General features: G+C 35.3%; 1 protein-coding gene across 1 annotated transcript; it reads left to right on the top strand.

The window, feature by feature from the left end:
- The first annotated feature begins 2454 nt into the window (after nucleotides 1-2454).
- On the top strand, nucleotides 2455-27666 carry flii (FLII actin remodeling protein). The gene is given in 30 exon segments (NM_001257146.1): nucleotides 2455-2577; nucleotides 5773-5883; nucleotides 5984-6055; nucleotides 8661-8741; nucleotides 8955-9040; nucleotides 10686-10847; nucleotides 10992-11095; nucleotides 11180-11355; nucleotides 12477-12634; nucleotides 12716-12800; nucleotides 13471-13618; nucleotides 13768-13901; nucleotides 13981-14193; nucleotides 15524-15703; nucleotides 15795-15877; nucleotides 15969-16043; nucleotides 16136-16219; nucleotides 16297-16468; nucleotides 16547-16651; nucleotides 18304-18495; nucleotides 18585-18773; nucleotides 20543-20682; nucleotides 20869-21076; nucleotides 21160-21314; nucleotides 22684-22744; nucleotides 22861-22989; nucleotides 23078-23184; nucleotides 25085-25190; nucleotides 25284-25349; nucleotides 27494-27666. Coding segments are annotated over 30 exon segments (3780 nt in total). The 5' UTR covers nucleotides 2455-2514; the 3' UTR covers nucleotides 27629-27666.

Here is a 27666-nt window from a genome sequence, read left to right as displayed (position 1 = left end):
TTGTCGGTGAGATGAAGCAATTAAATGCTATTTACACACAATAATGCATTTATTATGTTTGTTTATTTATTTACCTGTAAAAGGAAATGAAAGTTATGGAGACTGGTACAAAATTTAATTTACTAACATTCAAAGTGTGGCTAATACAACTCACTCTGCTTCCATTTGGAGAAAATTTGGATAAGTATTAATGTATTGTGCCCCCTTCCAATGATAGAACAGTCTTGTTCTTAAAGTTTTGTTAAACTTTATTAAGCCTCTGGAAACCCTCATGTTACTATTGAATCTTTTTTCTACATGTAAAATGTTGAACAGGTTTGAAAATGGGATGTCCCATATGAGAAATAAGCATTTTCTTCTGCTTATAAATGTTTCTTTAGAAAGTGTAAAGTGTAATAACATCCTATTTCTCCAAAACCTAGAAGGTTTCATATGAGATAAGTATATAGTATAAGAATTGACCTTTCAGAAATGGGGTCTTCATAGCCATATACATTTTGTTCTTTTCTCATATGACATTCTATAAAGAATAAGAAACTCTTTAAATGAGGACCTTTTTCAGTAGTCTGTAGAGAAATAAGGATATGTTTGTAACAAAACAATTTAAAAAAAAGTATAGTTTAAAATAGTAAGAACTGGACTGCACTGCTCCCACCCACCATAACCCTTGCAGCAGGTCCTAATACCGGCCTGCTGTGTTTCCCTGAGGGTTTTCAAAGTCCCGTGTAGCACCCTGCCAAAGCGTGCATGGGCCGCCTCACCTTAGGGAGTGTACGAACAATCTAGATGCCTGTCCATGCCGAATACCTGGAATGTTTCTTGCAAAGAACTACACAAACTGCAGAGAACTACACACAGATGGGCACAAGTGAAGCTTCACAAAGCAGACTTTGTGAAATTGGTGTGGCTCCAGTCGTACTGTCGGTGTTGAACTTACCTTGGTCAAGTACAACATTGCGCGTCTGAGAGAGAACTGAGTAAACCAAAGAGCTTTAATAGAATGCTGATGGATTGTTTAAAACAGGATGTCATGACGACGCTCATGAAGAGGTTTATATATAGGCATATATTTTTTCAAATATAATTAACATTTTTTAAATGACATTTGAAAACAGAGAATAAGCTAGCCAATATATATATATATATATATATATATATATATATATATATATATATATATATATATATATATATATATGCTAATATAAATGTTCTACAATTGTAATAATAATAATACCTTTTACTTATAGGTGCCTTTCAAAAGACACCTTAAAGCAGATCACAAGCAAATCATAAAAATACAAGCAGTAAAATAACAATCAACATAATATTAAACCAGCAAGTCATTAAAAGCTATCCTAAACAAAAACGTTTTTATTTGAGATTTAAAATTGGAAATAGAGTCCACCTGGCGAATGTGCAAAGGCAGGGAATTCCATAACTGGTGCTGTACAGCTAAAAGCCCTGCCACCAAATCACATCATCTTGAAGTTTGAAACAGATAACAGAAAATGATCCCAGTGAGTGCAAAGGAGTGTAAATGAAGAAGATCAGAAAGATAATGAGGGGCCAAGATATGAAGAGCTTTGTATGTTAAGAGGAGGATTTTGTATTTGATATTTAATAGGGAGCCAGTGGAGGTGAATACGAATTGTAGTTATGTGATCAGAAGCTCACGAGTAGGTATCCTAGCCGCTGAATTCTGAATTAACTGTAGTCTATGAAATTGCTTATCAGGGATGTCAGACAGGAGAGAGTTACAGTAATCAATCTTTGATGTAACCAAAGCATGAACATTGTTTGTGTATTGAAAAACATCATTAAATACATTATAAAAATGTATAAAACTAAGCTTATAAACTTTTTAAATTACATTTGAAACACTTGTGAACACAGCAGGCCAAGAGCCTTTATGGGACAGGGCATCAATACAAATCTACCAAAATGACTGACATACTTAAAAATCTTGTGTAAAAGCCTTTGCCTAATAAATGCTTCAAAAATGTTTGTAATTTTATTTATTACCTTATGAGTTTATTATCTCTTACACATGTAAATATGAATATTGTTGACTCTGACAAATTGCTTTTGGTGCACTTATGTTGCATTAGATAAATGCAAAAATATTAATATAAATTTTTTATAATACTACAAAAAGGAGGTAAAACACAAATGGCCAGTGCCACTGGGAATGTTGTGATGGATGGACCCTGAGATAAGGGGGCCCCATCATCACTTTTGTGTCCCAGGCCAGGTTTCACTATAGCACACTTTAAATGACTCATAAATGAGTGCGTTCTGAGTCAGCAGTCAGAAACTGCAAAAAGATGTAGATTTGGGCGTGTACAAAAAGTGGAAGTAGTTGGTTTAGAGAAGCGGAAACAACTTTTACAGCGTATGAGTGGTTGTTAAGACAGTGGGCCGCACCGGGCGCGCGGGGGGCGGGGAGTGTTTGTTCCACCAGCCGCTGCCAAACAGAAATAGGCTGCTCTGCTGCCATATCCCGAATTAGACATGGCTGCGACTGGAGTTCTCCCCTTTATCCGGGGAGTAGACCTGAGTGGGAATGACTTTAAGGTAAGAGTTTTACCTTTAAAGGTGTGTAGATACAGGACGGTGTTCATAAATCATGTGCTTACTCGAGGGAAGTGATGTAGGTTAGTTAGCGTGTCGGAACTGGTTGAGATGATGAGCTAGCAGTGCTAACTGTGCTAGCTCTGGGCGTTAGCTCGCGACTTGTCAAAATTTGTTGCGGTCAATCAAGCTGTGACGGCCAGAGGAAATAACGAGAAGTTACTTAGTGGGTCAGCTGGGTTGGTTGACACCTTGTCATGGTTGTGGCCTCAATAAATGAACTGCGCTGCTAACAGACAAAACAGAAGCTCCCTACAGACTAGATAAGAGTCCAACATACTGTACGCATGACAAAGAGGTTTATTTTAAGCATTTGTAAGTCATTGTTGTTTTTTTACGTTGGTTAAACCAGTATTGCACGGTCTCTCAAGTGTGTCAGTTCACTTGAGTGAATTTGTGCTGATGCTTATATAAAGCCACTTCAGTCAGTCAGATCTGATCATCTTGAGATGATCCTGTGAGCAGAACAGAGTTTCTTGTGTTGAAGTGACATCACTCTACCAAGTTCAGCTTGTTTTACATAAAAAGTAGGATTTTATGGCATTTTGGTTGGCTAGAGATGTCAGAGTATTTTATTTTTCACAATTAAAGTGACACAAAAGGCATGGTTATCAATATTGTAATAGTTTTGTCGAAATGAGCTCAAATTGTAAGAAATGGTATACAGATAAACAGACATGAACAATTCCAGCGTTATGGATGTGAGATTTACGGAAACTCAAATTTACGAAATTTACGAAAACTCAAAACATAAATTCAGTAAGAATATAACATTATATTGAAACATCTGTTTTCCAAAACTACTAACCACAGAGTTATGGAATCAGAATATCAGTCTATAACCATTTTTATACGTTAAATGAGGAAAATAAGCATACGTTACGGATGTGGCCAAAAAAGTCTGAGAGTTTACAGTATACAACAGAATTTGTTGAAATTCTGTGAATTAAATTGCACAACCACCAAAAAACTATGCTAATCAAAAGGATAAGACTTGGCTCTCTATAGAACAAAAATGATTGATTTTATTTTATTTGACATTTTTGTATTTGTGAGGAAAAAGTCTTTGTTATGGATGTGACCGATGTGAAATTGCCACTTGTGTGACTTTGGTAAATCAAATATAATTGTTTAAAAACATTGACAGAGACATTATTGAATATTTTTACAGTCCTTTAAAATACAAGCCTACACAAAAAACTTAGAAAGGGTTTCGCTATTTTGCTAAAAAAAAATAAAATAAAATCCGGGCAAGGTTGACAATTGCAATTGCTCATATATTTAAAAGCATTTTAACCAAATGTTCTTTCCGTAACTGAACACAACAAATAAAATCTGCAGTTTTATAAGTATAAACTACAAGAGAGCTACGAGTTTTCATAGTGCAGGTTTTAATGAACTGCACCTTAAATGTATTGTCTTTAGTATGGGCATTTTTTTGGCAATTCAATTAAAATGCAATTCAATAGCCAAACTACAATTATGGTCAAAATTATTCATTTGATATTAATACAAAAAATGCTTAGAATATTAATTAACGATGGGTGGTGCAGTGGGTAGTGCTGTTGCCTCACAGCAAGAAGGTCGCTGGTTCAAGACTCGGATGGGTCAGTTGGCATTTCTGTGTAGAGTTTGTATGTTCTCACTGGTTTCCCCCACAAGTCCAAAAGACGTGCACTATAGGTGAATTGGGTTAGCTAAATTGTTCATAGTGTATATGTGCGTGTAAATGAGAGTGTATGGATGTTTTCAAGTACTGGGTTGCGGCCGGAAGGGCATCCGGTGCGTAAAACATGTTCTGGATAAGTTGGTGGTTCATTCTGCTGTGGCAACCCAAGATTAATAAAGGGACTAAGCCGAAAAGAAAATGAATGAATTGATTAATGATTACGTTTCATTAAGATGTTTAGTCAATGTCCTAACTTAGAGGGCCAGATCACCCAAAAATGAAAATTTACTCACCCTCAAGTGGTTCTAAACCTTTGTGAGTTTCCTATTTTCACAAAATAAGATATTTTAAACCATTGACTTTTATAGTAGAAATAATAAATACTAGAATGGAGCTTCAAATATGTATTCTATATATTATATATATATATATATATATATATATATATATATATATATATATATATATATATATATATATATATATATATATTAATATTATGTTGTGTTTAACAAAAAAAAAATGAAACTAAGACAGGTCTGTGATAAGTGAAGGTTACATAAACAATGACAGGATTTTCAGTTTTGGTTGAACTATCACTATAATTTAGACATTTTTTTTATCTCTGTCTGTGCGTCTGTCTGTGCGTGTGTGTTTTAACTTTCAGATTTCAGAATTTCAAAGAGTTGTCTTTTCCCAATATTGTTGTATCCCTCCAAATCGTACATCAACAAAAAGCTTTTTTATTATTCGTTACTTATTACTTTATTCATAACTTATATGCATTACTAGTTGTTTCATCAGCTTTCAGATGATTTGTTAATCTGTTTCCAAAAGCCCCCACTAGATTTGTGGTCCAGGGTTACAAATAAAAACAAATCAAGCAAAGCGAAGTACATGTAATAACACAATTTTAATAATCCATTTTATTTCTTACATTGTACTCAAAAGCACACCATTGTAATACAACACTCATCTGTGCCACAGTGTTGTATCACAGTGAACATGCTCTCTTTCTTTACTGAAATCAAACGTATGGAATATTTTGAAAATAAAAGCCGAGGAATTCAATATTAAGATAACAAACTTCTCATTACAATTTCATGTCTGGATATTATTAATGATGTAGTACAAATCTGTGTTATAAATGCACATTTTCTTTAATTTTACCCTTTTTTTATGAAAGATTAGCTAATTTTAAGTGAGATAAAATCTAAACACCTATTTTGACAACATTACATGCTGCGTTTACATGAAACTGATGATGGCAGTGCAGCATTTACAGCTTGTTTTTAAAACTGCAATCAAATGCTATTGAAATGTTAATATTAATTATTAGAAGAACGTTTTCCATGGTAATCATTCCATGCCCAATAGTAGCAGTCAGTCAGATCCATCAATAACTGTCTCACTGCCTGGAGTAACTCATGTGTTGCGATTGTAATACTTGCATTCTTTGTTTCCAACAGGGGGGCAATTTTCCTGAACATGTCAAGTCTATGACCAGTTTGCGATGGCTGAAGCTGAACAGAACGGGCCTTTGCTATCTTCCAGAGGAACTAGCCTCCCTACAGAAACTGGTGAGTGTTTGTTACTCAGCTGAGTCACAATTTCATACTTTGCAACTAGGATTTGTCAATGATCTAATGTTCATTTTTGGTCTTTTTTTTGTGAAATCAGGAACATTTGTCTGTGAGTCACAACAGTCTCACAACGCTGCACGGAGAATTATCAAGTCTTCCCAATCTGAGGGTAAGTGTGATTACAAATTATTGTGAAATACATCACGTTCCTCTACTTGTACTCTATTATTTAGTGTATACAGTGGTCGGCATATGAAGTGGATCAAAACGTTTTATTAAAGTTGTCCAAAAGCTATTGAACAACATTATTCTTGGAAAAACTTTTTTAATCCACTTTAATTGTTGTCTACTGTTCCTTAATATTTATGCAACCAATACATGAATCTTTAAAGGGCCATGAAACCCCCCTCTTTCAGGTCAAGTCTACCTCAGAAATTTTTCAAAAAAATGCATCAACATGTGCATGGAGCTTTGAGGACAGAGGGGGAGTGGGCATGGCCGGCAGTGCAGGGGAAAAAGATTAAAGTGTCAGTTGGTTCACAAAATGAGAGACAAACGCGGAGGAGACGCATGGTTTTATAGTTTACAAAGTTAAATGTAAAAAAATAAACAGTAATTAGTTTAATGTCCTGCTACATTTGTTATTCGGAATTTCCTGTACATATAACCACAATTTGTTATATAATTATAAAGATTATTGTGTTTATATAAACACTATAAATTAGGAGGACTTCTCTCAATCCCCCGGTCGGAATGCAGACACAGTGGATAGCAGTGCAGCCAGTCTCTTGCCCGGTCTATTTCAACCATTAACCCTGCTGGTAATTTGGAGGATTTTAAAGATGTGCGAACGCAGCAGCATGGATATAGACAATGTGTCTTAATATCGAGCCATAGACTGTAACAAACTCAACTGATAAAAGTCTGCCATTCTCCAATTCTCGTACTGCTCTCCAGACAAATATGCTGTCTGCAAACCAACAGCTTTGCTGTATCAGACCTGACAGCATTGCGGGGGAAAACATGCAACAAACCCTGTGGATCATGGAAACAAACACATATGACCTGTGTCTCGCTTAGTCATTGGGTCTCCCAGCTTGGCAGGTCTGCTTTGCCTTTCAAAAGCACATGCTCTCATAAATAATTAAGAAGCAGGGTCTCCTCATAGGATAAGAAAACTCTGCTATGAATAATAATGAGAGAGTGACGTCTCATCACTTCACTTGTAGTTTTGTGTATGTCACTGATTTTGATCTCGCTCCAAAAATTATTTTCATTCCGATAGATGAAAATAGCTGACAAAAGCTCAAAATGATCCAGTTTTCCCTACAATTAAAGCTGACAGGTGCTAATGTTGTCTTAAATAATGCTCAACACGCACACATCTGTTAAAATCTCAAAAAAAAAACTCCTTGGTTTCTTGAACCTTTATAAATGTTTTGGCCTGTGATACTTTTGCAATAATTGAATCGTTTTAGTGAGAAAGAAGGCTTTAAGCTGATCAAAATGGATCGTTATAAAGAATTTGAGAATTGTATTTCAAAATAAATGCTGTTGTTCTTAATTTTCTAAATGAATCCTGACAATACATGCATACATGTAGCATCAAAAATATACTTAACTAATTTCAAAATTATAAAGAAAATAGTTATATTTGGTTATAAAATATTACCATTTTACTCTATATAGTGTATATTTTATTTTAATAAAAATGCAAATCATATGGGCATTCATTAACTTAAAATTATCTAATGCCAGTCTGTGTATGTCTGAATCAAATACATTTTCCTAAGCTTTATTTGAAAAACAATATTTGTATACTAAAATGATTTGAAATAAATATGCGGATTTCCAGCGTTATGGATGTAACATTTGCAGTAAAAGCTCAAGATGTTAATTCACAGAGAAAGTATATAACAATATCTTGAAACATCTGTTTATATTTTCCAAAACCAGTAGGCACAGAGTTATGGGATCAGGGAAATATCAATCTGTGAAATTTTTTTTTATATATTAAATGAGGGAAATAAACATGCGTCATGAATGTAACCAAAAAAGTCTGTGAGTTTACAGTATACAAGATTTTTTTTTTTTTAATTCTGTGAATTAAACTGCACAACCCAAATGAAATAAGACTAATCAAAAGGAAAAGAGTTGGCTTTTTATAGAACAAAAATTCTATTTGATTTAGGATTTTTGCATTTATGAGGGAAAAACTTTGTTATTGAAGTTATAGCCCTCAATTATGGATGTAACGGATGTGAGATTGCCACTTGTGTGACTTTCGTAAATCAAATACAATTGTTTAAAAACAATGACAGAGACATTTGATAGTACTGTTAAATACAAGCCTACACAAAAAACTTGTAAAATAATAAATAGAAAATAATTAAATGAAAATAAAATGCAAAATATGTGTCATTATTTAGTGTATTCATGCAATGATGGAAAGAAGTGCTTTTTCTTGTCTGTACTCATTAAAACACGCTAAAGAACGAGCTATTTTACTGAATTATTCTATTTTAAATAATTAAAAACTTAATTGCTGAAAAATCTAAAAAAATGTATTTTTTTACTTAAGAAAAATAATATGCAGAAAAAGATTAAAGCTATATTACATTTGCATCGGGTTATGCTTGAAAACCCATTTCCTCATTTGACCTGTACCTAAAATAGCATTTTTTTATGATTTACATAGCATTATCCTAATTTTTCTGTAAATATTTCTGGTGGTGTAGACCCATAAATAATCAGCTCTTGTTGTTTTCTTGTAGGCGGTTGTGGCCAGAGCAAACAACCTGAAGAACTCTGGTGTTCCTGATGATATTTTTCAGCTGGATGATCTTTCTGTGCTGGTATGTTGAGAATTGCCTCATGTTTATTTCTCACTTAGGAGAAAGATGAAGTTCCTCAGTTAAGTGCAAAACTGCAGGCATGACTTAACTTCGTGTAAGCAAGCCTGTGGTTGATCATTGAACAAAGTGTATATTTGTCTTAGATTATGTGCTGTAATGATGGTAAAAGAGATGAGTGTTTAGTTTATAGTTATCGTTTGCTGTTCTATTTAGGATCTGAGCCACAACCAACTAACCGAAATCCCCCGGGACTTGGAGAACTCCAGAAACATGTTGGTTTTAAACCTCAGTCACAATAGGTATGTTTTGTGTCTATTTTGTTCCCAAGAGAGGAACAAGGATCAATCATGAAAACACACTTTTTAAATATATATTTTACATTGTAGTGCTATTGTCCTATTTTAAAAGGTGATCTCAGAGGATGATTTTAGTGTAGTAATAATCCAGTAATAGCTAGGCTAAGTGGTTCTGATGGGATGGAAAAAAACTCCTGAGTTCTTTAGACACGTTTTTAAAAGTTGAACTATTTTTGAACTTGACTCACCATCTTAGAAATGCTTTGTAAATGGCAAAAGATGTTGAAAGCTCTAAGGCCTAGTATGGCAGTATGGTTCTCAAACTTTAGGTGCATTTAGTTGCATTAAATATATGATGCTTTTTAACCTTTCTATTCTTTATGAACTTTTTAGATTTTCTAGTGATTTTCTTTTTTATCAAAGTATCCAGGAAGAGTCATGGTTTTCCCCAATATGCTGTTGAAATGTTATTTTCACAATATCCTAAAATAAGAAATGCTGACAATAATATGTAAAGCAATGATAATAAAAACAGTAGTAATAAAATTATTATTATTATTATTATTATTATTATTATTATAAATAGTACCTAAATAAATAAAGTATGGTACTTTGAGTACCATATCAGTGATAAAAATTCTCATTGGGTTAACTTTTTTTAAAAAATTCTTTTAAAGGCCTAGAAATTAGGCTACTTTATAGAATATTTAGGTTTTTCAATACCCGTTTTTTTTCATTGACAAAAAAAAAGAGAGTAGTTATTGAGGAGTTATAAAAAGAGTACATTTTGCTGATATAATTCTGTAATAGATTTGCTGAGACCCCTATTGAGTTTCGGCCCACTGGTTGAGGGCTCGTTTTTAAAATGTTTAGGTTTTGTTATAGTTACAGTTGGCGTCCACACTACTCCGGCATCTTCAACCCATGCAAACATAGCATTTTATAAAATCCAGAAGATCCCATTTTAGTTTGGAAATGCTGATGTTCTATTTCATTACAGATTAAATGAAATGCAATCTTTTGAAATCTATCGTAGTCGCTCTCTGACTGGTCTTTCGGACTATTCTGTGTCGTTCCCTGATTCATTCCTGATCACCTCTCTTATATGACCATTTCACAACTGGTAGACTCCTAGTATGGATGCTGGTTATTTATTGTGTATTTTTGGTTGTGTAGTGTGAAACAGGGACTTTCCCCCCCCCCCAGAAACTCAGTAAAACACCACACTGGATGAGGAGCATTTTCATTCTAAAATGCTGTTTAGAATGAAAAATGCACTAGTAAATGCAGCCTATATACACAGTGCCTATAGAAAATCATTACTGTGAAAATGTATATCTTTACCCACATTGCACCCTGCTTTTAAAAGACCTTCAGGATAAAGTTGTAGAAAGGCACAGTTTAGTAGAACGCTACAAAAACATTTCAAAAGCTGTAAAAGTTATTTAGAATGTGATTTGATTTCAGGCTGTATGACAAAAATATTTAATTATTTCAAAGGGTTTGATGATGTTCTAGTGGCACTGTATGTCTGCTTGCATCTAAAAAAACAAAGCAAAAGCAATCCCATCCTGTGTACTTAAGCGATGACATTTTCTTGATGCACTGTAATCTGATACAGTTCATTGACATTTGCTCTTTCCCACAGCATTGATAACATACCAAATCAGCTGTTCATTAACCTCACTGATCTGCTGTACCTGGACCTAAGTGACAATAATTTGGACAGTCTGCCGCCTCAGATGAGACGATTGGTCCATTTGCAAACCCTCATACTCAACAATAATCCGTTGATGCACGCACAGCTGAGGTAAAATAGATAGTTTTATGATTCCACTTATTTTCATCGATGCAGCTAGCAGGCTACATTCAGGTGAGATGACATCACTGCGTTATCATCATCACCTCAGTTAAACTCTAATCTGGGTCAATTGTGTGCATTTGTTCATCACAGGCAGTTACCCGTTATGGTGTCTCTTCAGACCCTCCATTTAAGGAACACACAGCGTACTCAAAATAATATGCCCACCAGTCTGGAGGGCCTCTCTAACCTAACAGGTAAGATCTAAACCCGTTACTGCTCTAAAATCTATTTCTGTTTTTTCGGTGTGTAATGTTTTTTATAATATGTGTTTTGTGTAGATGTGGACCTGTCCTGTAATGATCTGACGCGGGTTCCAGAATGCTTGTATTCTCTAGTTAATCTCAAACGGCTGAATCTGAGCAGCAATCAGATATCTGAGCTCTCACTGTGCATAGATCAGTGGACCAAACTCGAAACGCTCAACCTTTCTAGAAATCAGCTCACATCTCTGCCTGTAAGTCCATCATTGACATATAAATTCACACAGGGGAACTTTAACTAAAAGTGTTTGCCCTTAAAAGAACAAACGCCACTTTTAAAAAAAAAATATATATTGATTTTACAACTGCTCTATGGTTAAATTAGGCTCTAGGGTTAGGGTCTACAGGTCTGTTGGAGGTACTTTTAGCTTGTCATAAATCATTGAATCTGATTAGATAATTAGCATCTCTCTCAAAAGCTAAAAAAGATAAATTTGGTATTTTAAACCAAATTAAACCAAATGGTATTTTTTTGTTTCTTCTTTATTTTAATTGTGTTCCGAGACTGACAGAAAATGAAAAGTTGCTTTTTCCAGGCTGATATGGCTATACTCTCATTCTGGCGTAATAATCAATTAATTTTGTTGCAATACCGTGGCTGTAGAAGGAACAATGATATAATGCAGTGCTTGAAAATAGTCCCCACCTAGATAACTAGGTAGCAGTGCTGCGTGATATCATTGTGCCTGCTGCAGCCATGATGCTGTAGCAAAATCCCTTGATTATTACGCCAGAATAAGAGTGTAGTTTGTAGCCATATTGAAAAATAAAATATAGCATTCTTAAAAAAGAAAAAAAAAAAGAAAATAGCAACTTTTCATTTTATGTCAGTCTTAGTACTTAATTTAACTACAGAAGAGTGAAGCTTTAAATAGGAAAACTATCAAAGTTCTTTTTGTTGTTGTTGTTGTTGTTTTATTTGATTTGAGATGCTAATGGTCTAATCCAGGGATGTCAAACTCAATTCCTAGAGGGCCGCAGTTCTGCACAGTTTAGTTCCAACCCTAATTAAACACACCTGATCAGACTAATTATGTCCTTTAGGCTTGACTGAAACCTACAGGTAAGTGTGTTGGAGTAGGGTTGGAACTAAACTGTGCAGGGCTGCGGCCCTCCAGGAGTTTGACACCCCTGGTCTAATCTATTTTAATGATTTATGCCAAGCGTGTCAATCCATTTCAATGGTTTATGCTAAAGTGTTACCGCCAGCCCTGTAGATTAGCTGAATGTTTTCAAAAACTGTAAAAGTCAACTGTTTAACTCTAGGGGAGATGTAAATTATATACTGCCTCTTCTTTTTCCATTTTTAATGCAGTCTGCCATTTGCAAGCTGTCCAAGCTGAAGAAGCTTTACGTGAACTCCAACAAAATCGATTTTGATGGCCTTCCATCTGGTGTTGGGAAATTATCTAACCTTGTTGAGTTCATGGCTGCGAATAATAATTTGGAGCTTGTTCCAGAAGGGCTATGCAGGTGAGAACTGGCATAGTTCATTTTAAACGCCTATTCATATTGTATTGAAAATGGTAATATGTGTTGTTTTGATTTGCTCAGGTGTGGAAAATTAAAGAAGCTGGTTTTGAACAAGAACCGGCTTGTGACATTACCAGAAGCTATCCATTTCCTCACTGAGCTGGAGGTAAAACTTAATTGTTGTTGTAAGAATTTTCCAAACCTTTGAGTTTCTTTTTTCTGTTGAACAGAAAAGAAGATAATTTGAAGAATGCTAAAAACCTGTAAGCATTGACTTACTTTTTTTCTATGGAAGTCAGTGATTACAGGTTTTTAGCTTTCTTCAAAATATCTTTTTTTTGTGTTGAGCAGAAAAAAGTAACTCATAAAGGTTTAGAACCATTTGAGGGTGTGAAAATAACAAGTACATTTTTATTTTGGGGTGAACTATTCCTTTATTCATAATTTAATTGAAGATTGGAATATTTGCTGCTAAAAAGTAAGCTTCACTAGCACAGTAATATATTAGTCTTGAAATATGTCGAATGAGAAAATGGCTATTTTAAATGTTAAAACTGCAGTTTTCCATTTGTAAGGCATTTATCCGTTTAAAAATTTTTTGGGTGTATGTTCAAGACTTGTGGAAAAAATGTATTGCAATGATTTGCATTTTTAAAAATTTTTAAAAGGCCAATGCCCAAATATATATTGTGATTCAGTGTACAGTCTTTAAAAATATTTTTCCATCTTATAGAATGCATGCAATGTACATATTCATTAGAGAAAGATTCATGCTGTGTCAGCATCTGTGCTCTTCATCGTGGATGTGACGTTGTATTTGTGATACTGATGATTAGGTTTTGGACGTCCGTGAGAATCCAAATCTAGTCATGCCCCCTAAACCAGTGGACAGGACAGCTGAGTGGTACAACATAGACTTTTCATTGCAGAACCAGCTACGATTGGCTGGTGCATCTCCAGCCACTGTAGCAGCAGCTGGTGGAGGTAAAGAGTGCAGCATTTTATTTGATCTTTCTTCTGAGTTATGTTATTGGATCATGAGTTATCACCGCCTAATGATTGCTAGCTCATGTTGCTGGGTTTGCAGTAACAAAACGAAAAATATGTACACTTTTGTGTGTCTTTGTATACAGGAAATAGCCCACGAGACCATATGGCCAGGAAAATGAGGCTGAGGAGATGCAAGGACTCTGCCCATGATGATCAAGCTAAACAGGTGCTAAAGGGAATGTCAGATGTGGCTCAGGAGAAGAACAAATCCATTGAGGTGAGGAAATAGACCGAAACGAACAGTACCTTTTAGTTTATCTACAAATGATAATGGTGTTCATGTGGGTTCACTTTAGGAGAACGGAGACTTGAAATACTCTGATCTGAAAACCAAGCGCTGGGATAAGAACCTGGAGAAGCCTCAGCTGGATTACTCTGAGTTCTTCTTGGAGGATGTGGGCCAGATTCCCGGCGTTTCGGTTTGGCAGATTGAAAACTTTATACCCATCCAGGTAGACGAGGCCTTCCATGGGAAGTTCTATGAGGCAGACTGTTACATCATTCTCAAGGTCAGTCCTGTGCAATTCTAAATAGGCTTTTCCTAATAGCTGTTTTGTTTCTAAGAACACGGCTGTTTTCAAAATTGCACTTTTTTTAATATGTGTTTTCGCTGTTTGTCCAAATGTCCATTTTTTTTCTAAAGCCTGGATATAATGTGGTTATGTGGACACTACAATCAGTAGTTTTCGCCTCATGAGCATGCATGTTGTTGTTTTCTGCTTTCAAATTGGCCAACAAGGCTGGGTTCACACCAGATGCGAATGAGGCAGCAAATGTATCGCATTGTTCAACCATGGGACTGTAATCCTTCTCTGTTCAGATGTTTGCATTGACTTTGAACTTTTGCACATTTGACTTGAATTTGATTGCGTAATACTTAATTCCCAGTTTGGTGTGAACTTTTTTTTTGGTTTGTTTTCATGTGGACTGAGATTTGTGTTTTAAAACAAATGGGGGAAAACTGTTTATAAAAATACTTGTGTACACATGCACGTGGCCTAAGAGCCGGTTACAAAGGTGGTTTAAAATTTTTAAAGTGTCTTTCTTCTGAACACAAAACAACATCTTTTGAAGAATGCTAGAGTAAAGCAGCTATTGATATTTATAGCAGGAACACAAAGAATAGTCAATTGCATTTACTTCCAACAATCTTCATTATTTCTTCCTTTGTGTTTAACTGAAGAAAGAAACTAAAATAGGGGTGGAGGTAATTCATGAGAGAATTCTTTTTTTTTTGCGTGAACTTTCTCTTTCTTTAAGAAAGATTGTCTGGACTCCCATGTAGTTTTATTACAAATCATTATAACGCCCACCTGCAATCTTCATTGGCTGCCTACAAAAACAACAAGCCTTGGTTGCCTTTAAAACACTGTAGTTAATCCGTTTTGTATTCACTTCCAAAAGACTTGAAGCCAAACTTAAACAGTAAAAGAAACTCTTCATCATTACTTATCTCACTTTTTTTTAAATTTTATTTTTTTATCTCAGATGTGGTAATGGGTGTTTGGCTTTCAACACATCCTGTTAACTGATATTCTGATCCTGATATCAGTCGTAACAATAGGATCAGAAAAAGAAGAGTTTAGAAACACAAGATCTTTTCAGACAGAGAAAATAGTGATTTTTGCAGTGTAAATTGAGATAAGTGTTTTGTTATTTTGTTTTTTGTCTTTGGTTAATACTAAATCAGTAAACTTTACAATAATACATGCGAGTGTCACTTTAAATGAGCCATAGTTTAAACAATGTTTCCTAAATTTTGTAAGATTTTCTCCCAGTCTGCATCTTTAATGAATAATAATTATCTACCAATTAATCTACTGTAATGCACTTTGGCAGACATTCTTGGATGAAAACGGAGCTCTAAACTGGCAAATCTTTTATTGGATCGGGCAAGATGCTACTCTTGATAAGAAAGCCGGCGCTGCTATCCATGCTGTCAATCTCCGTAACTATTTGGGGGCAGAGTGCAGGACTATCAGAGAAGAAATGGGAGATGAGAGTGAAGAATTCACTGCGGTCAGTAAAACAACCATTTTCCTGCACTAAACATGCAGTTTTTTTTTTGCAATCTCAGCACATACTTAGCTATATTTGTCCTGCATTTCAGGTGTTTGATCATGAAATCTCCTACATTGAGGGTGGAACAGCCAGTGGATTTTACACGGTAGAGGACACACAATATCCAACCAGGTGCAACACCAAAAACAACACCCAGGACGGACTTTATGCTTCATCCCTGTTCTGACTCGCACTAATCCTGTTTGTTGTGTATTTTGGGCAGGTTGTACAGGGTTTATGGGAAAAAGAACATCAGATTAGAGTCCGTGCCTCTAAAAGCATCCTCACTCGACCCACGGTGAGTTTAGTCTGCTGTTTGATCTATTTTATAAAAATATTCTGATGTAGATGAATCATACTTATGATCACCCTCTCTCTTTCCTTTTTAAGATTTGTCTTTTTGTTGGATACTGGTCTTGAAATCTATGTTTGGAGAGGAGGCAATGCAACACTCGGTGGTACTACAAAAGCAAGGTAATGTGCAATATAATGAGAATTATTTTGATTCATCTGTTTGTTCAGATTTATAACAGCGCCTTTGCTATTTACAGGTTATTTGCTGAGAAAATCAACAAAAATGAGCGAAAAAGCAAAGCAGAGATAACAACTTTGATGCAAAATCAGGAACCTCCTGAATTCTGGGAAGTTCTCGGAGGACAGCCGGAGGAAATCAAGAAGCATGTGCCTGATGACTTCACTCCTATCAGACCCAAGCTCTATAAGGTGAGGGAATGATCTGTTTGGTGATGTATTTCAGAAAGATCAGTCTGTGTAAAATAGTTTGTGCTTTTTGTCTGTTAGGTTGGCTTGGGCTTGGGATACCTTGAACTTCCTCAGATCAACTACAAACTGTCTGTGGAGCACAAGGACAAGCTCAAACTAGATGTTGTTCCAGAGCTCAGACTGGTAATTATTAGTTTTATACATACCTGACATTAACATCAACGTTTAACATCAATTTTAGCCACTATAGATAAATTAACATTGAAAATGTACACTACGATTCAACAGTCGAGTCAGCAAGATTTTTGTTATATTTAGTGATGTTCCGAAATGAGAATTCTAGGTTAAATCTGAAGTTCAGGATACATTTGGCCATAAACAAAACCTTAGAGTGACTTTTTAAAATACAAAAGTCAGTGTTTTTATATCATTTGTAAAACTCAAAATACATTTTAACTTATTTACTGTCAAGTATTTCTGTTGATTGTTTTAATAAAAAAAATAGTTTAATTTAAAATCAAAATGCATTTTATCAAATTTAATAGTCAAGTATAATACTAATAATAATAAAGGTTTACTTAATTCTTTGTACACATTTTAAGTTGTAATAATGGTATTTTTTATGATTTAAAATCTTAGTCTACTATTATCTTAGTAAAATAATTATTTATTGTTTAGTTCAGGGTTCATACGATCCTGGAAAACCTGGTAAAGTCATGGAATTTTGGCAAGGCATTTTCCAGGCCTAGAAAATTTTGGAAAAATAAATAAACACAAAGTTTTGGAAAAGTCATGGAAACGTGTTTAACAAATTTGTGTGTGCTTCAATATATTTGAGAGGATAGTATTGGATACGCTTCAAATACAATTGCGATGTGTATCCCTGGCCTTCACATGATATTTAATTTATGCACTCCTTAGGAATCCCCTCGAAAATGAGATAGTTCATCTCAAGGGGTTATCCCATTCAATAAATTCAATTCAATTCTCTGTGTGGGGCAAAAAGCAACTGTTTCAGCTTCACCTTTCTTTTACTTTCATTCATTGTAATTCAAGATACATTTTGAGTGTCATGTTCAGAAACAATCTACAGAGGTAAGATAATGTGGGTGCTAAAGGCTAATTTCTAAAAGTCTTATGAAGACAAGCCAACATTTCTAAAAATATACCCACGAGACATTTTCTAAAAACTATTTGACAGGTATAAAATAAACATAAACTACATAGATTGTCACATATTTTTATATATGCTGTAAAAAAATTGAACATGCATTTTTTTCATATTTACCACGTGTACATAGACATTTCATGAAACATTAGGTCATGAATATTAACCTTAAAATTTTGGAAAAGTCATTAAAAAAATCCTGGAATTTTAGTAATAAAAATGCGTATGAACCCTGTTGGCAAATATAGTTTACATTGCAAAAATGTTTACAAATAGTCTTTTTGAAATAAATTCTAATCTTTCTATCGTTTTATTAATGAAAGAATCTGATAACAAAAAAAATGGTTGCACAACTTGAGAATTGTTTGATCAAAACATCTTATTAGAAAAATTTCTGAAGAATCATGTGCTACTAAAGTCTGTAGTAATGAAGAAAATTGAGCTTTAACTCACAGGAATAGATTGTATTGTAAATATTTTGTAATAATATTCAGGTTTTCAAATGCAGCCTTAGTGAGTATTTTAGACTTCATTTCATTAAAAAATCTATGATGTTATATAAATTTATTATTATTATTTTATTTATTTATTTATTTATTTTTTACCTAAATTTACTACCCAAACTTTTGTATTTACATCCAACTCTTGGAATATGGCTTTGTTTTAGGTACAAGGTCTATTGGACACTAAAGGTGTCTACATATTGGATTGTTGGTCTGATGTGTTCATTTGGATTGGCCGTAAGTCTCCACGTCTCGTCCGGGCAGCTGCATTGAAGCTGGGTCAGGAGGTTTGCGGAATGCTCCATCGGCCAAAACACGCTGTGGTCATCCGTAATCTGGAGGGCACCGAATGCCAGGTAAAATTGACAAAATAAGAGATAAAAAAACAAACCTGTTTATACAGAGATAGATGATCACATCTCTTATTTCATGTTACACTCGACAGGTCTTCAAATCCAAGTTCAAGAATTGGGATGATGTGCTGAAGGTGGATTATACCAGGAATGCAGAGAGTGTAAAGCAGGAGGCGGGTTTGTCTGGTAAAGTGAAGAAAGATGTAGAGCAGAAGGACCAGATGAAAGCTGACCTGACGGCTCTGTTCCTGCCTAGACAACCAGCCATGCCCCTTACAGAGGTGAGACTTCAGATATCTTTGACTTTTTCATCCTGTTGAAGTGGTCATGAACTGTTGAGTTTGTGCTGGATTCCTTCATTTAATACCCTCATTAAATAAAGGACCAGGATCCTCTCTTTACTACTAGATTCACATCTTACCACAAGGTATGATGGATTCTGCAAGTGAATCAAATGTCCACTCCAGGAAGCAGATTAATAAAATAAATACTCTTTTATTAACAAAACGAATCGGTGAAAAAGATGAATAATACAAGAACAAAACGTTTTACTTTATTCTCTGTTGAGAAAGCCTCACAATATACAGAAGTCTGATTAAGCGTGCTGCTGGTCTGCATGTTCCAGCCTTTTATACAGTTTCCATGCTCATGAACACAGGTGTTTGCAATCATAGGATATGTTTCATGAAGCACAGTTAAGCATAGCAAAGCATTTGTTTATCAGCACTTGGGCAGGCAACCCAATGTCTCCACATCCAGGGTCATGGCTCCCAATCAGTGAAGAACTCCTTACTCTCCTGATAAGTCTCCCAAACATCCTTCCGTCTGCGATTGCAGTAGTTTGTTAGGAGCTTTGATTGAGCCATGTTCTTTTTTTATTACAAGCATTTAACTGACCAGCCTCAGTAAATCACCCTGACTCAGTCGGAAACATCTCTGTCGTCTCTTATGCTTCTTCTCATCTCTAATAGCTGCTTTAGCAAGCACAGGGCTATCAGAATATGTAAGTGATGTTTTGTGTCTTACAATTAATGTCATTAAACCACCAGGAATTTTACTTGCTCTTAACTGGTGAGGTTTAGAAGGGCGGTCTAGTCGCAAAGTCCGTAATATAAATACATAAACCTATTCGGTCCCACTTTATATTGTGGCCTTAACTAATATGTACTTACACAGGAGTTAATAGTTTGTTACAATGTACTTATTGTGTAAATACATGTATTTACTGTATACTTATGCTTGATTAAATACCTGTATGTAATTACATCTGTAATTAACTTTTGTAATTACATTTGTAAATACACTGTTGACCATCCCTTACACCTTAACCCACCCTTAAACCTACCCATACCACCAAACCTGTCCATAACCCAACCTCTATCCCAACTCAAAAGCAGCACAAGTGTTCTCAAATACATTATAAACACAGTAAGAACATTGTATTAATTTTTTTCATTTAAGAACATAGTTAAAGACACTTAACATAAAGTGGGACCACCTATTCAGACAGATCTCCACCCGAGAGCAAATGCATGACGGTCCTCTTGGTGTGACATGCTTGTTAGGCAACGCAGCTTCATTCCACTCCCCAATCAGCAGTACAAAACCAGCCACAGGTCACACCACCATAAACAAACCTGAGAGCGCAGGCTGCGAGTTTACAGTTTAGTCAAAGACTATTATCAACCTTGAACATGCAGAGGATAATAAGAATACTTTTTATTTGTTTAGCACTTTAGTACCACTCAAAGTGCTTCACAAGCGTAAGCAAATATAATAAACAACATCAATGTTGGGAAACTCAAATATAGAAACAGAGATACGCAAATATATGAAGCAAAATAAACACAAAACAAGTATAAGCAAATACTAAGAGCAAAAATAGGCCACAAATATAAGCAGATAAATGCATACATTTATACATGTATACATTACATAAATAATGATAATAAAATTTGTATGCAGTTTTTGGACTAATAAGAAAATACTGATGTAGTTCTGTAAAATTAATAGCATGTTTTTTCTGTGGGTTGGTTGTAACTCTTGACAGGCGGAGCAGATGATGGAGGAGTGGAACGAGGATTTGGATGGCATGGAGGGATTCGTTCTGGAGGGGAAGAAGTTTGCCCGTTTACCAGAAGAAGAATTTGGTCACTTTCATACTCAGGACTGCTATGTCTTTCTCTGCAGGTTTGTCAGATCCCTGCACTAATATTAACTGCACAATTTGTGGCCACATTTAGAAATCTGTATTGGAAATCATGTCTCTACTAGTTTTGCTGGGTTCACACGTTGTCCTTTACCTTACAATTCATTACAATGCAGTGAAAATGAATGGGAAGCAATGAAACGATGGGATTTTTGTGTCTGTCCCAGGTACTGGGTGCCAGTGGAGTACGAGGATGATAAGGAGAAAGGCAAAGAGAAAGGAGAAGAGGGAGACGATGAGGAGAAACAGCCTGAAGAAGACTTCCAGTGTGTGGTTTACTTCTGGCAAGGCCGTGAAGCCTCCAACATGGGCTGGCTGACCTTCACCTTCAGCCTGCAGAAGAAGTTTGAGAGCTTGTTTCCAGGAAAACTAGAGGTACTGCATGCTTGTTTGGTTAAAGCTTGAAGTAAAGTCAGACGTGAGCATTTAGGAGACCTCATATCTCTTGTCTTTGTCAGGTTGTGAGGATGACGCAACAGCAGGAGAATCTCAAGTTCTTGTCACACTTCAAGAGGAAGTTTATCATCCACAAAGGCAAGAGGAAGCTGAAAGTGGACAGTGTGCAGCCAAGCTTATATCACATCAGGACAAATGGAAGCGCACTATGCACCAGGTAACTATATAACTTATGGCCAGATGGAATCTGTGGAAATTTTTTGCTATTTCTGCTGATAATTTTGTGAAAAAATACGCAGGTTTATGCAGAATGATTTTGGGAGCATCATAGCTAAAAACTTAATATATGAAATTAAAAATAATACCTTTTTAATTTTAAATTAATGTTTAAAATGCAAATCCAATTCGATCCACTTATTTGGCAAGTCTCATATAAGATATCTAATAAAAGACAGATAATATAACTTTACAAACTGTATTGTAAACAAATCATATGAAGATTTTCACATTAGTCAATAATATTACTGAAATTAATCAAAAAAAAAAAAAATATATATATATATATATATATATATATATATATATATATATATATATATATATATATATATATATATATATATATATATATATAAATAAATAAATAAATAAATAAATATATATATATATATATATATATATATATATATATATATATATATATATATATATATATATATATATATATATATATATATATATATATATATAAATGTAAATACATAAACTTAATGATAGGATAAAAATCATGTGTTGGACTATTTATGACCAGGTAGTATCTTTTTAACTGCTACAGATGAGGGCAAACTTATTAGCCCTCCTGTGAAATTCATTCTTTAAATTATTTCCCAAGTAATGTTTAACAGATCAAGGGAGTATTTTCTATGTATTTTTTTCCTCCAGAGAAAGTTTAGTTTTAGTTTAGCTGGATTTTATTGTATTTTATTTTATTTTATTCTATTTATTTTTTATTGTATTTTTATTGTATTTATTATTTATTTTATTTCATTTATTTTCCACTTTATTTTATTTTCTATTTTATTTTTTTATTTTATTTATTTTTTGTTCTATTTCTTTTTCATTTTTTTATTCTATTTTTTATTTTATTTTATTGTATTGTATTTTTTCATTCTTTTATATTTTTATTCAATTTATTCTATTTTATTTAATTTTTTATTATTATATTTTTATTTTCTCTTTCGGTTATTTTTTTACTTTCCTCAATTGGCTACAAAACAAACCACTGTTGTCCAATGACTTATTAGCCTAGTTAAACTAATTAACCTAGTTACGCTTTTAAATTTAAGCAGTTTAAGCCAAATCCTAATATCTTCAAAATAACTAGTCAAAAATGATGTACTGTCATTACGGCAAATACCCAAAAATGTTACTATAACGTTTTGAAAAAAAAAATCATCCCTATTAACAGCACTTGAGGAATATTTGAAAGAGAATTAAAATTTCATAGGAGGGCTACTAATTTCTAACTAACTCTATATCTATACATTATGTTCATGTGTTGTTGTTTTTCTTTTTTTTTTTTAAAGGACTATTCAAATAGCCACAGACTCCAGTAACCTAAACTCTGAATTCTGCTTCATATTGAAGGTAAGCTGGCATTTTTTGTACATTATTACAAATTTCTCATGTATTGTAACTCCTCATGATATACGTGCATATCCATATGCGTAAACTTCATGAATCTAATGTTGCCTTTTGTGTAGGTGCCATTTGAAAGCACAGACAATCAGGGAATAGTGTACACATGGGTGGGACGAGCAGCAGACCCAGATGAAGCTAAACTGGCAGAGGAGATCATGAACACCATGTTTGATGACACTTACAGCAAACAGGTACACACCAGCTGTAGAAATCAGTAGCTTCCTCTTTTAAATGCATCTTGGTTTTAACAGTTTTAAGTGTTTTTCCTATTTTCTTCAGGTTATAAATGAAGGAGAAGAGCCAGAAAATTTCTTCTGGGTTGGCATTGGCTCACAGAAAACGTATGATGAGGATGCCGAGTACATGAAATATGCTAGACTGTTTAGGTAAGGAAATGAATTTAAAACACTGCACACTTTTTTTCTTTTTATGAACGCACACTAAAATTATATTCTGTGGAAGAGTGGTTTATATACTAGAAAATCTTGTTGGGTTGATTGACCCTTCGCTAGGCCACACCCGAAAACCGCCCCACACCAATTGTGGCTTAGCAACCGTAGCTAGATGCGGAGGTCTGTCAAGCTAAAAGAGCAGAGTTGAAATGGTTTTGCTTTCGATATTCCTGACACACTCAGTGATAGAAACCAATAACTCACACTCCTCCTACCGTAAAAAGATCTAAACTGTGTTTCCTACAAAATTACAAAACAGGTGATGTTTCACAAGTGTCTTTTTCTTTTTTCGCTCCATATTATAAGCACTGCTCTGTTTAAGCCCTCGCGATAGCTGTAAGAGCAAGCACAATCTAGTCATATTTCCATTTGTTTCAAGCTACGAATATTTGAAATCGCATATAAACAGAACAAAACCGAGATGTGATCACAAACTGAGCACTTGCGATCAATATACTTCATCCGCAGCTGTTTTTCAGTCATTTATAATCCCATGTCCATTGTCAGAGCTACATGTCACCGTTGTTTTCGTCTGTGTTTTAGAGATTTAGGCTGCGTCCGAAACCGCATACTTCCATACTATATAGTACGCTAAAATCAGTATGCGAGCTGAGTAGTATGTCCTAATTCATAGAATTCGAAAATCAGTATGCGAGCCGAGTAGTATGTCCGAATTCATAGAATTCGAAAATCAGTATGCGAGAAGTACCCGGATGACTTGCTACTTCCGGCGAGATTCTAGAGTGCGCATCCCATGCACGCTGCGCTCTTCCATGATGCTCTGCAAGCGAATTCATGAATCGGAGTAAAGCGACGCAATTGACGTAGGTAGGTCACGTGATCATGACAAAATGGCGGATGTAGTACGTCGATAGTATGTAATACTTTTCACGTTCATACTGTATAGAACGTACTTTTCTGACGGCCGAGTAGTGCGTTTTAATTCAAATGCAGTACCTATCGAGTAGTAGGCGGTTTCGGACGCAGCCGTTGTCATTTGTGACGACGGTATAGCAGGTTAGAGCCTGCTTTCATATTTGATGTCGGATTAATATTAATATAATCCCCTTTCTGGCCTTTTCTTTCTGTGAATGAATGATTTAGAAGCACTGTCCATGCATGTTACCTCGTCGGTTAGTAACGCTGTATTTCATTGCCCAACAATTAATACATTTTTAAAATTTTTATTATAAGATTATTTTTACATTTCCCCTATCCTGCTGTGCATGAACTAAGCTGTTGAATGCTCAGTGAATGAGGCGGCTAGAAATTATGTTTTGATTCAATTATTTTCTAATCGGTTGCGTATTATGTCGTGAATGTACCCCTGTAATGCATAATACAGTCCTTTTTGTCTGGCTTTCTCGGATATCCCACCAGTTCGCCAAAAATGACTAATTGTATCCCTGGGAATGTCTGACACTGGCACAGACATTGTTATAGACATGCCAGGCACGAAAGCTTGACAGACACAATGACAGTAACTAAGGGTAACTTAGCGAAGGGTCACACAGTGCAGCCCAGAAATACAAATTAATTTAATTTTCATTTAAAACAAAATATACATTTTATAAACATTTTATACCTGTTTGGAAAAGTAAAGAGACAGAATTAATATTTTTACATTACTATTTCTGTTAGGCTACATGAGGACAATATATCCCTGAAATTGAAATTTACTGAAACTGAAACTGAAATTTAACACGCTTTCTATATATAGAATCACTTTGGTACATTTTAATTTTTAATTTTATGCACATCTCTCCATTTACAATAATCTTTTATGTTTTTCATAAAAAAACATGTTGTTAATCAAATTTTTCCCCCATCTCAGGTGCTCAAATGAGAAAGGCTACTTTGCTGTATCAGAGAAGTGCTCAGACTTCTGTCAAGATGACCTGGCTGATGATGACATCATGCTTCTGGACAATGGGAAAGAGGTAGAGCTTTGTGCTTTCTGTGCTTTCAACCAAACACAGTGTCTCCTTTAAGTGTGTATTTTTATGGCTAAAATATTTGTTTGTGTTTTGCAGGTTTACATGTGGGTTGGCACACAGACAAGCCAAGTGGAGATTAAACTGAGCTTGAAGGCTTGTCAGGTTAGTTTTACTGTACACGAGAGGCCTGTTTCATAAAACCAGTTGACCAAACCAAACAAATCCAAACAATGGAACACCCATTTGATTTTAATAATGTAGATCCACAAATAGCTCAAAGGAATTGAATTAAATTGTGGACTTTGGATTAAAAAGTAATAAGCGTAAATCAAAAAATTGACATCACATGTAAAATTATAACACATAAAAATGAAAACTTAATGCAAAATAAGAAATAATGAGGTTGCGTACTGAAAGATGATGAACGTGAATCAAAAATTTAAACATGTTTAGAATTTCATTGCACAAAACAGAAACCTGAATTAAAGATTTTCCTAATTGCCAACAAAATCAGTTTTTCTGCTCTTATGTGAATGTTTTTCCACATTCTGTGCTTGCGTTTCCAAAAGATGCAGAGTTTGATGTAAAATCATGGGCGGGCTTTAGCATAATCATTGGTCCATTAGTTCAGATTGACAGGTGCTCCTCCAGCCCATTAGATGAAGGGGGAGTTGACATCACTCTAATGCAACTCATGACTGCTCAGTGTGCCACTTGTTTCCAAGATTTTGAAATAATACTGATGCCTGTCTGTGATCGCAGGGATTTCATACAAATTAAACATATGTATTTCATAAATTATTCATATAAATGTATTATTTTTCAGTCCACAACCATGATATATTTGGCAGGAATTTAATCCCATACAAAGGCTTTATATAGCAAAGCAAATTTATATCTTAATATCTGAATGTAGATATTTATTTAAAGCTATTATTAATATTACTGACAGTTCAAAACAATTTGAATAAGTAATATAAAATATAAATAACTATAATTTAGAAAATATAAATTATTAGCAACAAAAGACAAATTTGACTCAAATGCTTTTAGTGTAAAAGCAAAAAAAAGCTGAGAGATTTGGAGTGGCTTTGTTGCATCACATATATTTCCCTTTACTCACAGCTGATTGGTCCAGTTTAAGTTTGCAGTGTTTAACCCAGGGTGGATTCCATTCAGAAGGGCTCATCCCTATGCCCTAACGCCTTTGGAGGGTCTCTCTGAAGAGATAAGGGCATAGGCATGAGCCCTTCTGTGTTACAGTGTGTGACCCCATAAAAACTTCCCTGCTCAAAGGATAATTTCCCGAAGTGTTCATCAGTTGTATTTATTTAAAATCCTTAATTTTAAAGGGCCCTTCGAAGTGGCCAGTTGCGGTTTCCCCTTGGTTTGGAACGACACTTCAATATGGTGGCTATTATTTTTTTTACTCTGAATTCCCCTTTCAGATGGTGATATGTCCTGTTTTGGAATGCACCACCAGATTAAATACTGCTTCAGAGCAGGTTAGCTGTGTAGTGTACGTTACAATGGCAACAAAACCTAATCGCCACAGCCATATCACCCTGCAGCCCAAGACCGGTTACTCACTGAAGCTAAGCAGGGCTGAGCCTGGTTAGTACCTGGATGGGAGACCACTAGGGAACACTAGGTTGCTGTTGGAAGTGGTGTTAGTGAGGCCAGCAGGGGGCGCTCAACCTGTGGTCTGTGTGAGTCCTAATGCCCCAGTAAAAGTGAAGGGGACACTATACTGTCAGTGGGCGCCGTCTTTCGGATGAGACGTTAAACCGAGGTCCTGACTCTCTGCGGTCATTAAAAATCCCATGGCACTTCTCGTGAAAGAGCAGGGGTGTAACCCCGGTGTCCTGGCCAAAGTCCCTCTATCGGCCCTTACGATCTCAGCCTCCCAATCATCCCCTTCCACCGAATTGGCTCGATCACTGTCTCTCCACTCCACCTATAGCTGGTGTGTGGTGAGCGCACTGGCGCCGTTGTCCTGTGGCTGCCGTCGCATCATCCAAGTGGATGTTGCACACTGGTGGTAGTGTGGAGAGACCCCCCTCATGATTGTGAAGCGCTTTGGGTGTATGGCCATACACAATAGATGCGCTATATAAATACACATTACATTACATTACATTACATAATCAAAACCAGCCCAAAAGCTCAATCTACGTGTGTTCTTAAGTGTGAAAAAATTCATTCTAGCTTTGTGGAACAGGCCTCTACACTTCAGACTTCCATTTTTGGACACACAAACACATACTCTCCCCTCTGTGGCTTCTAAACATTTGTGTCCCCCTCAGGTCTATATTCAACACATGAGGTCGAAGGATACGGAGAACCCCAGAAAACTGCGCCTGGTGCGCAAGGGCAACGAGCCTCACTGTTTCACCCGCTGTTTCCACGCATGGAGCGCCTTCAAGACGGCACCCGCATAAATCAGCAAAGTCTGTCTGAATACAGTACGAGCATTCAG

This window comes from Danio rerio, chromosome 3, assembly GCF_049306965.1.
Source record: "Danio rerio strain Tuebingen ecotype United States chromosome 3, GRCz12tu, whole genome shotgun sequence".
Classification (NCBI taxonomy): Eukaryota; Metazoa; Chordata; class Actinopteri; order Cypriniformes; family Danionidae; genus Danio; species Danio rerio.
The sequence above is the reverse complement of the archived record's forward strand: the minus strand, read 5'-3'. Positions and strand labels throughout refer to the sequence as shown.